An 18,026-nucleotide genomic window follows, 5' to 3' on the forward strand; every position below is an offset into this window, starting at 1 on the left:
CGTCTCTTACGTGAAAACAGACTAGCTTTGGAACGAAAGATGAAATCCACGGCGCCACTCTTGACGTCTGAACTGAGGCTCATTTGGAAATTTAACAAAACTTTATTTTCCTTTATTTATTCATTTACCAAAAAAAATGGTAAAAAATACAAAACAAAACAAAAAAATCCCTCCTGGAATTATGTGTGTGATGCGATTGGCTGAGTGGGCGGGGCCTGAGAGAAGGTGGGGCTGAGGGCGTCATACAGGCGATGGACGGCGACTTCAACCATCTCTCGCAGGGACTCGTCATCTGGGCAGGTAACCGCCTGCAGGACAACACACACACACACACACACACACGTCTTAAGTAATCACCTCCTGGTCATGTGACCCATGCTACTTCATGGTTCTTTTTCAGCGTAGGAAAATGAAGCTTCAGCTTCTGTGAGGACCAGGATGCCTGACTCCGCCCACTTGTCATACTTACGCATGTCTCTGGGTCGACGCTCGCCGTGGCTCCGTCCACCGTCACACACAAGTTTTTACCGTCTTTGAAATCCACACAGTCGTCTCCGAACATGTCACTGAAACACACACACACACACACACACACACACACACACACACACACACACACACACACACACACACACACACACACAAAGTCAAGGTTAAGCTGAAATCATGAAGGGTTTGTTTGTTTCGACATGTAAGAAGCGCCAGGTAGGTGGAGCTTCGTGGGAAATGGAGGCTACACCTGCCCAGGCAGTGTGTGTGTGTGTGTGTGTGTGTGTGTGTGTGTGTGTGTGTGTGTGTGAGATGCACTCACTGCAGCATGAGCTCCAGCCGCTCCACAAACACCTCCAAGTCGAAGGCCTCCCTCCTTCCTTCCAGGACTAAAACAAACAAACAAAGTTTAAAGATTCCACCCGAGTCCCTGAACGCCTCAGCAAGCAGTCGTGTTGCGTTCACTGACACTTCTGGGCGTTGGGGTTGGACTGGACCTCCAGGACCACGGTGGTGACGGCGTCAGCGTACATGTCGTTGAGCGGGTTGGCGATCCACTGCGGAGAGAACGCGTCCAATCAGAACAAACTGAGAACCTTTATTTGTTTGTAAACATCAGTAACTTCCTGAAGTGAGAAGCCGAGTCGGAACGTGAAAAGTCGGAGCTGTCCGACTGTCATCTGAAGGTTTTTCTCATTCGTTTTTAAAGTTAATTTTTATCAGATTAGCATTTACTGTAAAAAAAAAACCAACGTATTAGTAAACATGTTTGTAAATTCACTGTTTTTCACCCTTTCTGAGACGTTTTTCCTTCATGGAGGAGTAAAAATAAGTTAAAGGGACAAAAAACTAAACTACCGGATAGAAAATGGTAATAAAAAAGATTAAATTAGATAAAATACCAAAATATTTTCTAAAAAAAAAAGGAGTAAAAATGATTCTTTATTGTCATAAAGTGTCTGAATATTCTCCTATATTTCTTAACTGTGAACAGATCAATACATGCATTGATCCCGATCACTGGGAGCAGATCCAGAAATAATGTTGGACGTTAAAAACATAAAAAAAATATAATTTAGTAAGAAAATTCGTTAAGTAGAAAAAAATCTCAGAATTCTTCTTCTTCTAATTTCTGATCAGTGGAGAGTGATTGATCGCTGACAAGCTGCTCAGATGGACTGCGGGATGTTTGCGGGTCGGTTCTGACCTCCAGCAGCACCATGCCGGCTTCATGGACCAGAGTGATGTTCTTGAAGATCTTCACGGTGATTTTCTCCGCTCCCTCCACCTGCTGCACGTCACCTGCAAGAACGTATCGCAGTGCACACAGTGTCCAGCAGGGGGCAGAAGACAAGTTTCACACTGTGCTCAACGGGATTTCGAGCAAAATTTAGAGTAAGAAATGATGCAAAAAGTCTCAGAAACTGAATGTATCAAATAATTTAGATGCAGCATTACCGGGTTAAACACACACACACACACACACACACACACACACACACACACACACACACACACACACACACAACTCTTTAATTATTTTCATGTGTTCTGGCGAGGTGAGGTGAGGCGAGGTCTTACCTGCCAGGTTTCGCAGCTGGCTGACCAGCAGGGAGATGGGTCCGGTGAACGGGATGGCCTGACTCTGAGTGACGGTGCCCACACACAGATCTGTGTAATCTGAACACAAGAAACATCCAGGAGACACTGAGGAAAACCAGGGAACCTGAACACAACACGGCCAGAGAAAGGCCGACACACTGAAGCTCTCAGTAGCTGGAACATCGGCAGCGAGTTCGTCCAATCAGAGGGCGTCGGACACAAGCCTTCTGATTGGACGAACCACATCTGGACTCGCACACCGACTGCAGAAACTTCCAACCAGATCTGGACGTCTAAACGGACCTGAAGCGGCGCTGAGTGTACGGAAGGCGAGGAGGGACAAAAATAAAGCCGGAAACTTTTCCTCTGCTTGATAGTTACATGCAGTCACGTTGAAGCCCCAGAGTGTGAAGGATTATGGGAGTTTAACCACATGTTGCGTTCGCTTGGAAAGATGACAACTCCAATTTAAACAAGTTATAAAAACATAAAAGTGAAAATATGAAACATTATGTGACATTTTTCCTGGTCGGGTTACTGACTGGAGAGGTCGGCAGGCGTCAGGATGTGGTAGTTGAAGTTCCTCTTGACCAGGATCCCCGACACTCTCTCGCCCTGAGCGCACTTCTTGTCGGCCAGCGAGCCCATCACCTGCAGCAAAGCATGATGGGAGTTAGGCTGCCGTCGGGTCCAGACCGGCTTCCCGTGTGTCTGCACCGACCTTTGCCAGCTTCTCTCCTCGGAAGTTCAGCGTAACGGCCTCGGTGTTTCTCGGGTTGTGGACCTCGATGTGAACCTCGTCGTTGTCTTCGTACTCGCGGATCAGCGCCGCCTTCAGTCGGGCCATCTCGTTCTGCTCGCCGTGGACCAGAATCTGGAGATCCAGGGGCCGATGTGGTTCAGATAAAAGCCAACGTGATGTTATTGTTTGTTACCGTGGTAACATCCAACACAGCGGCTTCAAATCGCCGGTTTCTGCAAGACCGGTGCGACTTCCGAAGCCTCGGTGTCGTTTACCCGACACTAGCATCAACGTCTACTCAGCTCTGTTCCTGCAGGCGGTGAAAGTGTTCCTGCTCCAACACACCTGACTCAGATTAAATGGATCCAACAGTCTATAAATGGACCCAACAGCCTATGAAATTCCCGAAAGAACATCAGGGATGAAAATGGAATAATTCTCTCCTGATTTTTACACCAGAATCAGAACCAGCATGTTAGAGCAGAGCTTCTGGGGGTTGCCAGATCATTACAGGGTGGGTCGCCAGATCATTTCAGGAGGATTGCCAGATCATTACAGGGTGGGTCGCCAGATCATTTCAGGAGGGTTGCCAGATCATTACAGGGTGGGTCGCCAGATCATTTCAGGAGGGTTGCCAGATCATTACAGGCGGGTTGCCATATCATTACAGGCAGGTTGCCAGATCATTACAGGGTGGTTGCCAGATCATTTCAGAGGGGGTTGCCAGATCATTACAGGCGGGTTGCCAGATCATTACATAGGGGTTGCCAGATCATTTCAGAGGGGGTTGCCAGATCATTTCAGAGGGGGTTGCCAGATCATTACAGGCAGGTTGCCAGATCATTACAGGCAGGTTGCCAGATCATTACAGGCAGGTTGCCAGATCATTACATAGGGGTTGCCAGATCATTACATAGGGGTTGCCAGATCATTACATAGGGGTTGCCAGATCATTACATAGGGGTTGCCAGATCATTTCAGGAGGGTTGCCAGATCATTACAGGCAGGTTGCCAGATCATTACATAGGGGTTGCTAGATCATTACATAGGGGTTGCTAGATCATTACATAGGGGTTGCTAGATCATTACAGGAGGGTTGCCAGATCATTACAGGCGGGTTGCCAGATCATTACAGGCAGGTTGCCAGATCATTACAGGCAGGTTGCCAGATCATTACAGGCAGGTTGCCAGATCATTACATAGGGGTTGCCAGATCATTACGGGGGGGGGAAGATAATTTCAGGAGGGTTGCAGGATCATTTCAGGAGGGTTGCCAGATCATTCTGCTTGGGGAGTTGTGGCTGATACTTTTGCAGCCCACCTACTGCGATATGATGAGAAACAATTCAGTCCTTCATGTCTGACACGACTTTTACAGAACGAATTGAACTCAGGATGTCTGTACAGAGGTGTGTGTGAGTGTGTGTTGGTCGTGTGTGTGTGTGTGTCGGTTGTGTGATTACCACATGAGGAGGTTTAAGCGCTCTGATGAACTCGCTGGTCTGCTGGTAGTCTGTGTGAGCCGAGAAGGAGATGTAGTCCACCGACATCTTCAAAGGAAGCTTCTGACCCGACATGGTGGTGATCTCCTCCGGTTCCGTCATGATGTGCTGAAGCACACACACACACACACACACACACACACACACACACACACACACACACACACACACACACACACACACACACACACACACGGTATGTGTTTAACCCTGCATGACGTGAGACTTCGGTTTAAAAGCAGTATTTTCTCCACAGTGCTGATCCTCCTGGAGAACGAGGCGGTCCTGGAACATCCCAACCCGACCCCCGATTCCCGCAGCAGGTCCGGGTTCTCGTGCCTCACCTTGGCCAGCGTTCCCTCCACGCAGTAGCCGGCGATGATGACCCCGTTCCGCTTGTCGGTGCACCAGCTCTCAAACAGCTCTCTGGACAGGCCGCTCTGCATCATTCCAGGAGACGCCATGACGACGCTCGGCCCGATGTCGTCGAAGTGGTCCATGCTCTGAAACACACCGACACGGTGACGCAGGGTCCACGCTCGGACAGGTGGGCCTACCGAGCGCGCTCAGACCTTCAGGTTGCTGATGTGTTTAAAGACAAAGGGGTTGTTGATGTTGATGGCCTTGCGGATCTTGTCGTTCATGGCGTTGATGTAGGTCTGGTACACGGCCATGCACTTCCGGGCCAGAGACGAGGCGTAGTAGATGGGAATGTCGTGCAGCTCCGGATGGTTCTGCCAGTACTCGTCTGGGTTAAACACACAAACCACAGAGCAATGCTTCGTAAGTTACGCTCGTTGTTTCACCGACGGGATGAAGAGCGAGCTCACCGAGGATGAGCAGCAGCTCCTGAGCTCGACCCAGAGCGAACACGGGGATCAAACACCGGCCCTCCCTGTTCACGATGTCGTGCACCGTGTTGCAGAAGCGGGCCTCCCTCTCCTCTCGCTTCTCGTGGATGTGAGTCCCGTACGTCGACTCCTGTCACACACAAACGTCGGGTTTTAAACGGGCGGAATTGTGTGTGTGTGTGTGCGTGTGTTGGATCTGGATCTGCAGCAACTCTCACTGTGATGAGGATGTCTGGTTTCACACTCGGGATTTCCGCCGCCATCAGATGTCGGTCCTCCTGGCGGGAGAAGTCTCCTGTGTACAGCAGCTACACACACACACACACACACACACACACACACACAGCAGTTTAGACGAAACTTTCTGACTTCAGTGAACAACGTTTAGACCAGGGGCGCCCAAACTGAAAATGATCCAAACAGCTTTCAGGATGAAACACGTAAATTTATAAAGTTATTGTAATTAAAGTTCAGTATTTAATACGGTGGATTGTTTTCCTATCAGGGCAAATAGAATGTTCCATAAAAAAACCAATATGGCGATAGAACAACGAAGTCAAAAGCACATGTTGAAGGAGGAGCTGAAACTCAGTGGGACACATGAAGCTGACATCACCCGTCTCTCCATGTTGGGTCGGACCTGGTTCCCTGACAAGGTGAGGTCGTCGTTGGGTCCCTCCGAGTCTGGACTGACGGAGGCTCACGTCACAGAGCTGATGAGTCTTTTATAAATATGAACGACGACTAGCGGGCTAACAGCAAAGTGCTGGCGGGCCGATCTGGGTCCGCGGGCCCCACTTTGGGCCCCCCTGGTCTAGACGGAGACAAACAGAGACGAAGACATACAGAGATGGAGACAAACAGAGACGGAGACATACAGAGATGGAGACAAACAGAGACGAAGACATACAGAGATGGAGACAAACAGAGACGAAGACATACAGAGATGGAGACATACAGAGATGGAGACAAACAGAGACGAAGACATACAGAGGTGGAGACATACAGAGACGGAGACAAACAGAGACGAAGACATACAGAGATGGAGACAAACAGAGACGAAGACATACAGAGATGGAGACATACAGAGATGGAGACAAACAGAGACGAAGACATACAGAGGTGGAGACAAACAGAGACGGACACATACAGAGACGGAGACAAACAGAGACGGACACATACAGAGACGGACACATACAGAGACGGACACATACAGAGACGGAGACATACAGAGGTGGAGACATACAGAGGTGGAGACAAACAGAGGTGGAGACAAACAGAGACGGAGACATACAGAGACGGAGACATACAGAGACGGAGACAAACAGAGACGGAGACATACAGAGACGGAGACAAACAGAGACGGAGACATACAGAGACGGAGACAAACAGAGGTGGAGACAAACAGAGACGGAGACAAACAGAGATGGAGACATACAGAGATGGAGACATACAGAGATGGAGACAAACAGAGACGAAGACATACAGAGGTGGAGACATACAGAGATGGAGACAAACAGAGACGGACACATACAGAGACGGACACATACAGAGACGGAGACATACAGAGGTGGAGACAAACAGAGACGGAGACATACAGAGACGGAGACAAACAGAGGTGGAGACATACAGAGACGGAGACATACAGAGACGGAGACATACAGAGACGGAGACAAACAGAGACGGAGACATACAGAGGTGGAGACAAACAGAGGTGGAGACATACAGAGACGGAGACAAACAGAGACGGAGACATACAGAGGTGGAGACAAACAGAGGTGGAGACAAACAGAGGTGGAGACAAACAGAGACGGAGACATACAGAGACGGAGACATACAGAGGTGGAGACAAACAGAGGTTGAGACATACAGAGACGGAGACAAACAGAGACGGAGACAAACAGAGACGGAGACATACAGAGGTGGAGACAAACAGAGACGGAGACAAACAGAGGTGGAGACAAACAGAGACGGAGACAAACAGAGACGGAGACATACAGAGGTGGAGACAAACAGAGGTTGAGACATACAGAGACGGAGACAAACAGAGACGGAGACAAACAGAGACGGAGACATACAGAGGTGGAGACAAACAGAGACGGAGACAAACAGAGACAGAGACATACAGAGACGGAGACAAACAGAGACATACAGAGACGGAGACATACAGAGACGGAGACATACAGAGACGGAGACAAACAGAGACGGAGACATACAGAGACGGAGACAAACAGAGGTGGAGACAAACAGAGACGGAGACATACAGAGGTGGAGACAAACAGAGACGGAGACAAACAGAGGTGGAGACAAACAGAGACGGAGACAAACAGAGACGGAGACATACAGAGGTGGAGACAAACAGAGACGGAGACAAACAGAGACGGAGACATACAGAGGTGGAGACAAACAGAGACGGAGACATACAGAGACGGAGACATACAGAGACGGAGACAAACAGAGACGGAGACATACAGAGACGGAGACATACAGAGGTGGAGACAAACAGAGACGGAGACAAACAGAGACGGAGACATACAGAGGTGGAGACATACAGAGACGGAGACATACAGAGACGGAGACATACAGAGACGGAGACATACAGAGACGGAGACATACAGAGGTGGAGACAAACAGAGACGGAGACAAACAGAGACGGAGACATACAGAGGTGGAGACAAACAGAGGTGGAGACAAACAGAGACGGAGACAAACAGAGACGGAGACATACAGAGGTGGAGACAAACAGAGGTGGAGACAAACAGAGACGGAGACAAACAGAGACGGAGACATACAGAGGTGGAGACAAACAGAGACGGAGACAAACAGAGACGGAGACATACAGAGACGGAGACATACAGAGGTGGAGACAAACAGACGGAGACATACAGAGACGGAGACATACAGAGACGGAGACAAACAGAGGTGGAGACAAACAGAGACGGAGACATACAGAGGTGGAGACAAACAGAGGTGGAGACAAACAGAGACGGAGACATACAGAGGTGGAGACAAACAGAGGTGGAGACATACAGAGACGGAGACAAACAGAGACGGAGACAAACAGAGACGGAGACATACAGAGACGGAGACAAACAGAGACGGAGACAAACAGAGACGGAGACATACAGAGGTGGAGACATACAGAGGTGGAGACATACAGAGACGGAGACATACAGAGGTGGAGACAAACAGAGGTGGAGACATACAGAGACGGAGACATACAGAGACGGAGACATACAGAGGTGGAGACATACAGAGACGGAGACATACAGAGACGGAGACATACAGAGGCGAAGACATACAGAGGTGGAGACATACAGAGGTGGAGACATACAGAGACGGAGACATACAGAGACGGAGACATACAGAGACGGAGACATACAGAGGTGGAGACATACAGAGGTGGAGACATACAGAGGTGGAGACATACAGAGGTGGAGACAAACAGAGACGAGTGGACGGACCTTGACGCCGGCGATCTCGATCATAAACATGGCGGCTCCCAGGACGTGACCGGCGTGGTAACACCAGAACTTGATGCCTGCCACCTCCTTCACCTCGTGGAAGTTGATGGTCTCGATCTTCTCCATGCTGTCTTCCAGATCGGTCTCCGTGTAGAGCATGTCGTCGGCCGAGATGTTGCTGCACCAACGCAGGTTGTTACTGGTCACTGCAGGTTGTTACTGGTCACTGCAGGTTGTTACTGGTCACTGCAGGTTGTTACTGGTCACTGCAGGTTGTTACTGGTAACTGCAGGTTGTTACTGGTCACTGCAGTTTGTTACTGGTCACTGCAGGTTGTTACTGGTCACTGCAGTTTGTTACTGGTTACTGCAGGTTGTTACTGGTCACTGCAGTTTGTTACTGGTAACTGCAGTTTGTTACTGGTCACTGCAGGTTGTTACTGGTCACTGCAGTTTGTTACTGGTTACTGCAGGTTGTTACTGGTCACTGCAGGTTGTTACTGGTTACTGCAGGTAGTTACTGGTCACTGCAGGTTGTTACTGGTCACTGCAGTTTGTTACTGGTAACTGCAGTTTGTTACTGGTCACTGCAGGTTGTTACTGGTCACTGCAGGTTGTTACTGGTCACTGCAGGTTGTTACTGGTCACTGCAGTTTGTTACTGGTAACTGCAGTTTGTTACTGGTCACTGCAGGTTGTTACTGGTCACTGCAGTTTGTTACTGGTTACTGCAGGTTGTTACTGGTCACTGCAGGTTGTTACTGGTCACTGCAGTTTGTTACTGGTTACTGCAGGTTGTTACTGGTAACTGCAGTTTGTTACTGGTTACTGCAGGTTGTTACTGGTCACTGCAGGTTGTTACTGGTCACTGCAGTTTGTTACTGGTTACTGCAGGTTGTTACTGGTAACTGCAGTTTGTTACTGGTTACTGCAGGTTGTTACTGGTCACTGCAGGTTGTTACTGGTCACTGCAGTTTGTTACTGGTTACTGCAGGTAGTTACTGGTTACTGCAGGTTGTTACTGGTTACTGCAGGTAGTTACTGGTTACTGCAGGTTGTTACTGGTTACTGCAGGTAGTTACTGGTTACTGCAGGTAGTTACTGGTGACTGGACTTTGTTACTGGTTACTGCAGGTAGTTACTGGTGACTGGACTTTGTAACTGGTTACTGCAGGTTGTTACTGGTTACTGCAGGTTGTTACTGGTTAATGGACTTTGTTACTGGTTACTGCAGGTTGTTACTGGTTACTGGAGTTTGTTATTGGTTACTGCAGGTTGTTAGTGGTTACTGCAGGTAGTTACTGGTGACTGGACTTTGTAACTGGTTACTGCAGGTAGTTACTGGTTAATGGACTTTGTTACTGGTTACTGCAGGTTGTTACTGGTTACTGCAGTTTGTTACTGGTTACTGCAGGTTGTTACTGGTGACTGCAGGTTGTTACTGGTGACTGGACTTTGTAACTGGTTACTGCAGGTAGTTACTGGTTACTGAAGGTTGTTATTGGTTACTGCAGGTTGTTATTGGTTACTGCAGGTTGTTACTGGTTACTGCAGGTTGTTACTGGTTACTGCAGTTTGTTACTGGTTACTGCAGGTTGTTACTGGTGACTGGACTTTGTAACTGGTTACTGCAGGTAGTTACTGGTTACTGAAGGTTGTTATTGGTTACTGCAGGTTGTTATTGGTTACTGGACTTTGTTACTGGTTACTGCAGGTTGTTACTGGTTATTGGACTTTGTTACTGGTTACTGGACTTTGTTACTGGTGCAGAAGGTTGTGGAAGCATCATGAGACACATCTGTATCCGTCACATCTGCAACTGGCAGCTCGCCGGCGCCGCCGATCATTGCAGGAGTCGGACGGCGACCACCACGTGGGACGCTTCGCCACCAACCCGTCTGATGAACTTACCTGACTTTGACGTAGTCGGACAGCAGCCAGCGGTAGATGGCCTTGCTGGCGTGCGTCATGAAGGTGCGTCCTTTAAAGCTGGTCTTCTGCAGGAACCAGGGCAGCGCCCCGCAGTGGTCCAGGTGGAAGCTGAGGGAGGATGGAGGAGGTCAGAACCTGAACCTGGACTTTTCAGCTTCTGCTGCGACATCAGAAGCAGAAGGAAGTTTCCGGAACTCACTGACTGATGAGCAGCAGGTCGATCTCAGCCGGATCGATCAGGTCGATGTATGGCAAGGCGTCCATCCCCTCCAGGCCAGGATGGATGCCGCAGTCCAGCTGAACCACACAGAGATGCCGTTTTACTCACTAATACACACAGTTTACAGCAGACGTGACAACAGCACACACTGTGTTACCATGATCTTCCTCCCCTTGAACTCCAGGATGATGCAGGACCGCCCCACCTCCTGGCCAGCTCCTCTGCACACAGACACCCCCATTAAACCCCAAAGCTCGTTTCTGGAATACACAGCTGAGACCGAAAACTGCAGAACCAGTCAAACAGGTCAGTAAATAGATTAAAGATTCGCTGATTGGGAAAAAACAGAACATCACGTGATTTCCCATGAAGTTACTGAGTTAGAAGAAAATGTCATTTTAGTATGAAGGTTAAGTTCGGAAGTTTTTTTTAAAGCTTAGAAATTATGTTGAATTTCACCAAAGATCACCGAAGTAAATGTTGCCTCAGTGTGTGACTTTGCTAAAACCATGTCAGACTCCGTGGTTTTCTCCGGATCCAAATCTGACCAGCCATGACATGTTCAGCCGTTTGTCATCCTTCAACCGCTGGCTGTCTAGGTGGGGCCCAGAACAAAATGTGGGCTTTATAGATAATTGGAAAAGCTTCTGGAGAAAACCTGGTCTTACTAGGAGAGACGGGATTCATCCCACAGTGGATGGAGCAGCTCTCATTTCTAGGAACATGGATCATTTTATTAGTCAATTAAACCAATGACTGTTCACGACTGAGACTAGGAAGCAGAGTTGTAGTCTCACATGCTTTTCTGTAATCTCACCCCTGCCACCACCCTCCCCAAAACCCATAATGATTTTATCTGCCCCCCCAAAACCCAGAAATCATAAAGCAGATAGCACGGGGGGAGTAAATCATGAAAACCGCATTAATGTCAAAATAATTAAGCTAATCAGACAAAATAATAAAACCATTAAATGTGGTTTATTGAATAGCAGATCTTTTGTGTCTAAGTCTCTGTTTATTAATGACCTGATTACTGATCATCATATTGATCTATTTTGTCTTACGAAAACCTGCTGCAGCAGGAGGATCATGTTAGTATTAATGAATCTACTCCACAGATTGCTTAAATGTTCATGTTCCCAGAACTGCGGGTTGAGGAGGAGGTTTGGCAGCTGTCTTTTAAATCAGAATTATTGATTAGTCCTAAACATAAAAATAGTAACAATACCTTTGAACACCTGACTCTTAGTCTATCCCACTCAAGATGGAAATCAGAGAAGCCACTTCTAGTAGTAGTCTACCGTCCACCTGGATCTTACTCACAGTTTCTGACTTCTCAGACCTCTTATCAGACTTAGTTGATCACTTTTAATGTCATATGTCAGAACAAGATCCAAAGTGTGATGATGAGAATGAGTTGGTCTGTGGACATTTTGTGAAAATCCAATTGAACTTAATATAGTTAAAGGCAATGGTTAAACTGTCATCTTCATCATCAACATGAATGTTAAAATCCCCCAGAACAATAACTTTATCAGTATTCAGCACTAACAGTTTCTCCTCTAACCCTCTTCTGTCTGATCATTTTTAGGTGTTTATGAGCAGATTTAGGTGTTTTATGAGCAGAATTAGGTGTTTTGTGAGCAGATTAAAGTGTTTTCTGAGCAGATTTAGGTGTTTTGTGAGCAGATTTAAGTGTTTTCTGAGCAGATTTAGGTGTTAATGGGCAGATTTAGGTGTTCTTATCACGCGTTACTCACAGCGGGCGGATCAGCAGCTGGTCGCTTTCCTCCGCGGGAACCGTCGAGTCTGATTTCCGTTTAGCCGCCATGTTTGCTCTGATAAACAACACTAAACCAAACAAACAAACATGTTTTTAACTCTTAAAATGTTTTAACTCCTTCACAAGACTTTGTTCCCGCGATCAGTGTCCACAAGTTTAGTTGAAAGGGCACTTCCGGTCCCTTCTAATTTGTCTCCGTGTGGTACAAGTCTCGGGGAAACTTCCGTTCCGCATTTTGTTGGTTGGATCCATCGAAATGTCGATGGATCATTACTTACTTTCTTATCTCATGATTTATTGTCCTTTATTGTCTGTTGTTTTGATCCGTGTTTAAATATGTACTTAATAAATAAATTCAGCCTCTTTTATTTTCTTATATTGACAGTTTTTCTCAGATATCTCTGCTTTTACTTTGTCCCCCAATAATTTTCCTAAACTTTATTTCTGCCCAAAACTTAGCAGTTTAGATACAGTTTGCTTTTCTGACCGTGTGTGAGCTGCTCAATCCCCCACACAATTGTGGTGATGTTTTCTTTTATGCTCGACACCAAAAATAAAATAACTTTTGCATCTGTGATTGCTTAATGTGGATCCTGCGAATGATAAGAATAGCATTTATCAGGCTTGAAAGCGAATATATATATATATATATATATATATATATATATATATATATATATATATATATATATATATATATATATATGTACACAAATATTGACACAAACAATATATTTTGAAAATGTATTTTCAAAACTTTTGTTAAATTTTTGTAATTTATTTTTAATCTGAGATGTCTCTTGACTTTGTATTTATTTATTCATTTATTGATTTATTTATAATAATGTTATTGATTTTGTTTCCTTCTGCCTGCCTTCATTCTTTTCAGTTTTTTTCTTCTCTTGTTTCTAAACGAGTTGATTACAACTGCAGATGCCTGCAGTTTCATCCCCAGTATGTCGGTTCACGACTAAACACCGCCCTCTAGCGGTCAACTTTCAGTTTCCTGTATCGATGATTTATTTTGGAAACAAAAACAAACAGGAAAACTGCTTCGTATGTAACTTCCTCTAGCTTGATAGCAGCTGCAGTTCCCATCAGTGTCCACAAGAGGGCAGAAAAGTACAGAGCCAAAGCATCAATAATCTTTATCTTTTCAATATATCGACAATTTCACTCTTTGTTTAATGTATCCCGATGAATTCCAGTACCTTGTTGGTATTTTAATATTTAATTTTTCTCTCTTCTCTTTGTCTGTCCATTCAGTGATATTACACCGCTGTTTGTTTACATTCGCAAGGCCATAAACATGGCGTGCCATAAATCAACCAGGCGGCTCCACACCTGCTATGCAAGACACACCTACATATTGATTCCTTAAAATATATAGAAGAACAACGACCATTATATCACAAAAGAAAGAAAAAGCAAATAAATGCGGTTCCTGAAGAGAAAAGTTTTGAGTCAGGAGACGGCTAGCTAGTTTCACAATTTGTGGTTGTAATTTTGTTAAGTGTCCACTAGAGGCCAATGAGAAGCTCTAATCAATAAAATACTGATTACTTTATTGATTTTTTATTTTTTATTTTTTTAAACACTTAGCTCCTCCAAAATTATTATAAAACATTTTTAACTCGTTTAGCGCAAATATTGCCTTCAATCACGCAAACTAATATATTTTTCTATTTGCATATTTGCTTTTACTTATGAAGTCCTCCGAGTTTCCTGACTCGTAGATGTAGTTTGAAGTTGTGGCCACTAGAGGGCAACAAAATGAGTAAAGTCGTGGTTTAACTTCCGGTAACTGTTACAAAACAAAAGCCTTTGAACATATGACGAACGAAGTGTCTTCCCCACTTTTTACCTAAGAAACTTCTATCAAGTAGCAAAATTAAATGAGAAATAACGTTTTCTTTTATTTCTGAAAAAATAAAAACTTCACGTCTTCTAAATATTTTTTTTGTAACTATTCTAAATATTTAGGGTCCATGTTGATGCATGTGGAGGGAAATAGCAGCAGTCCATGAAATGTAATAACACGATCACAAAATATTGGCTGAAGGGAGTTGATGCTAATTACTGCTGCGATTACACCGGCCTGATTAACAGTTAATAGAGCTAATGAAGGTTTCTGAAGTCTGACTTCAGCTTAAAATCTGAGAAAAGTCTGAGAAAGCTATGATTTAATAAATGCACTTAACTGGTTTTGGTCAGAGGATAAAAACTATTGTCTTTTTTTTTTTTTTTAAAGCTTGTTTTGTCTCTTAAGCATCACATGAAGCCTGAACTAAAACTGTCCAGTTCTGAAAGAAAACTTTTCTCAGTTGTTTTACTTATAAAAGGAAGATGTCAGAGCTGAAACATCCAGGTTTTATTTATTCAGAGGAAGTGACAGCTGCAGATTTTAAAGCTAGTTGGAGCAAGCAAAAGGAAAACTCAGGTAAGAAAGGAGCAGAATTTCATCAATCAGTGTTCATATTGTTTATTCACTAATAAATCTACTCCAGTCTTCTCCTGCAGAGAACTAAATATCTGTTAAATAGATTCAGGTTTGACGCCAGCAGCAGAGCGTGTCCAACCAGGGTCTCCGTTCGTGTTCTGGTCCGTCTTTCAGATGAAGAGTTTCATCGCCTCTTTCAGCCAATCAGACGCTGTGTTTCGTCGGTTGAGCAGTAAATTAGAATAAAATCCATAAACAGAGGAGCAGAAAGAAGTTCAGAAACAACGCTGTCGTCTCCGGTTTCTGTCTTGTTGCTTCTGACTCGGATTATTTCAACATAAAATAAAAATGATCCTAAAAGACACAAAGTTAAAGTCATCCGAGCTCCGACTGCATCTGCGGTCAGGAAACCGGTTCCTGCTGCTGTAGTTACAGCTGTCTGCCTGCAGAGGGCAGCGAGGTCTTTGCGTTGCGGTTCAAACGTTTTCCTCCATGTTGTGATCGCTGGACAAACACTCCTGCTTATCATCTTTAAAACGTTCAAATTATTGCAGTTATTTCTCCAGAATTTTCAACATTCAGGCAGATTTCACATAAAGTCTCGAGAGTCTGAAGGAAAGCAGCGTTCACGTCTTTAACGTCAGAAACTTCAGGAGGTGTCAGGCTGGAACGCTGCGGCTCGTCCAGGATCCGGTTGGGGTCTTTGTCCCGGCCTGGTTCCGTTCTGACCGAAGCTGGAAGACGTGAACACCACGAGGACGTGGCGGATCACTCGGTGATGAAGTGAACAAAGGTGACGGGAAACGCTCCTCGTCTGGTCGGCTCTGCTTCGATGTAACCGATCTGAAACACAGACGGGACATCTGGGAACATATCCGGCATATTTTTAGGACTAATTTGGGAATAAATGTGGGATATATTCAGGATAAAACTGGGAATGCAGCTGAGGAATATCCAGAACACATCTGGGAACATATTTGGGAATTTATTGAGGATTTGTAGCTTCTGGAAGAAGCGAGTGTTTCCAGGTGTTTCCAGGTATGTTGACACTCACCCACCACTCGCTGTCCTCCTCCCCCTCCACCACGATCACCTCGCCCTCGCGGAACGTCAGCTCATCTGGATTATCAGCAGAACAGTCGTAGATGGCCTTCACCCGCTTAGGTTTCTGTTTCTACTCACACACACACACACACACACACACACACACACACACACACACACAGATAAAGTAAAAACACACAACACAAGCTGCGGAGGAGGATCAGGAAGCAGGAAGACGGCGTCCGTCGGGGACTTACAGAGAAGGTGCTTCTGGGTTTGGGTGTTGGAGGACCTGAACTTGGAGTTTTTGACTGAAGATCTGAAGAAGAAAAAACCAAAACAAAATTGTTTTTCTGTTTTGTTGTGACACAATTAGCTGCATGCAGGATGTGGAAACACAGAAATCTGAAGGTTTAGTGAGGAGCTTTAACCTAAAATACAGATCTAGAATCTGTATTTTTGTAAAATCTAGAGTAACTTAACGTCATGTCTGGATGGTGGGAGGAAGCCGGAGAACCCGGAGAGAACCCAAACAGACACGGGGAGAACATGCAAACTCCACACAGACCAAACCACCTCAGCTGGGGATTGAACCAGTGACCTTCTTGCTGTGAGGCCACAGAGCTAACCACTGTTCCACCGAGCAGCTGGAGGCAAATTACGACGTTTTCAATCTTTTTTTGGTTTTCTTTTTACAAATGAGATGTTCCTGCCTCATCCTGCACTCGGGAATGTCGTCTCAGAATAATGTCGTCTCGGCAGGGTCTGCTGTGGCCGAACAGCAGGCAGAAAACCGCCCTGAACCGGTTTATACTTCCACCACAGCAGAAACACCTTCCAGACATTAAAACTGGAAGAAAATCCTGAAAATGAGGCAGAAACAGTTTTTTGTCCAAATTCAAGAAGCTTCAACGTGAATCTGATCCTGATGGAGGAAGGAAGGATCCGTCCCTCCACCGGACCTGCTGGTTCAGTCCAGTTGTGTCCTTCTGCATCTCCTCGGCAGTTTCTCCTCATTTCCTTCCTTAAAAACAACTTTAGGAAGAAAACGACCCAAAAGGAGCGAAAACCATCCGAGGAAAAGCGGAGAGCTGCTGATGAAGACCACTTTAAACGATGAGAACTAAGTGAGACATGAAGACTGGATCAACAGCTGGGGGCCTCATCCTTCTTCATGTAGACGCCAGTAAAACCAGTCCCTTTAACTGGTTTCATTGGGTGAACGGGTTTCCTGTGAGTCGAAGACCAGTTTCAGCGGACAGGAAGGAAAACCTGGTGTTTGTGTACCTCGTCTGGTCACAGATCCAGTCCTGACTGGAGGTCTCTCAGGAGGATTTTTGTTTACTGATCTGAAACCAGAGAGAATAAAGAAACTGGATTCAGTCAGAACCAGTAAGAGGATCATTCTGGAAGTTCTGTCTGGTCCAGTTTGGTTTTCAGAAGACCAGAACCAACCAACGTACCTGGGAGAAGATTTGGGGGATTTGGGTCCTGGTGGTACTGGTAGTACTGGTGGTCCTGTTGGTACTGGTGGTACTGGTAGTACTGGTGGTCCTGTTGGTACTGGTGGTACTGGTAGTACTGGTGGTCCTGTTGGTACTGGTGGTACTGGTAGTACTGGTGGTCCTGTTGGTACTGGTGGTACTGGTAGTACTGGTGGTCCTGTTGGTACTGGTGGTACTGGTAGTACTGGTGGTCCTGCTGGTCTGCTGGCCTGGTGGCTTGGGGGAGCTGGGGGAAGGGGCGGAGCTTTGTAGTCAGGAGGTGGTGGGACAGCGGGCAGATGGGGGACGGGGGGGAGTCCTGATACTGTGGGAGGCAGAGGAGGGAGGGGCTTGACAGACCCTGTCTTGATTTCCAACATGCTGGACCTCTTGCTGGGTGGAAGAGGAGGAACTGCTGGGAGCACTGGGAGAGAAGAAGAGACCATAAACCAGAAACCACCTGAACCCTGAGTAC

The 18,026-nt window shown here is 46.1% G+C and overlaps 2 protein-coding genes across 2 annotated transcripts in view; both read right to left on the bottom strand.

Moving 5' to 3' along the window:
* Nucleotides 1-60: 60 nt before the first annotated feature.
* On the bottom strand, nt 61-12,765 carry cpsf3 (cleavage and polyadenylation specific factor 3). The gene is made up of 18 exons (XM_079255832.1): nt 12,561-12,765; nt 10,958-11,021; nt 10,780-10,877; nt 10,560-10,688; nt 8,651-8,828; nt 5,405-5,494; nt 5,166-5,316; nt 4,908-5,083; nt 4,680-4,838; nt 4,297-4,443; nt 2,813-2,965; nt 2,634-2,742; nt 2,071-2,169; nt 1,697-1,791; nt 959-1,046; nt 812-878; nt 470-566; nt 61-308 (listed from the first exon to the last, which is right to left on the bottom strand). The coding sequence occupies exons 1-18, from the start codon at nt 12,629-12,631 to the stop codon at nt 180-182; spliced, it is 2,100 nt and encodes a 699-aa protein (XP_079111958.1). The 5' UTR covers nt 12,632-12,765; the 3' UTR covers nt 61-179.
* A 2,972-nt stretch (nt 12,766-15,737) lies between these two features.
* asap2b (ArfGAP with SH3 domain, ankyrin repeat and PH domain 2b) overlaps nt 15,738-18,026 on the bottom strand; it is a gene marked incomplete at its 5' end in the record, with an annotated part of 49,091 nt that continues 46,802 nt past the window's right edge. Inside the window, 5 exons of the mRNA XM_079255829.1 lie at nt 15,738-15,866; nt 16,078-16,197; nt 16,325-16,386; nt 17,355-17,416; nt 17,531-17,975. Of these exons, the coding sequence (XP_079111955.1) occupies nt 15,792-15,866; nt 16,078-16,197; nt 16,325-16,386; nt 17,355-17,416; nt 17,531-17,975 (764 nt within the window). The 3' untranslated portion in view covers nt 15,738-15,791. The remainder of the gene's footprint in view (nt 15,867-16,077; nt 16,198-16,324; nt 16,387-17,354; nt 17,417-17,530; nt 17,976-18,026) is intronic.

The sequence above is a fragment of the Telmatherina bonti genome, assembly GCF_933228915.1.
Source record: "Telmatherina bonti genome assembly, chromosome: 16".
NCBI classification, from domain to species: Eukaryota; Metazoa; Chordata; class Actinopteri; order Atheriniformes; family Telmatherinidae; genus Telmatherina; species Telmatherina bonti.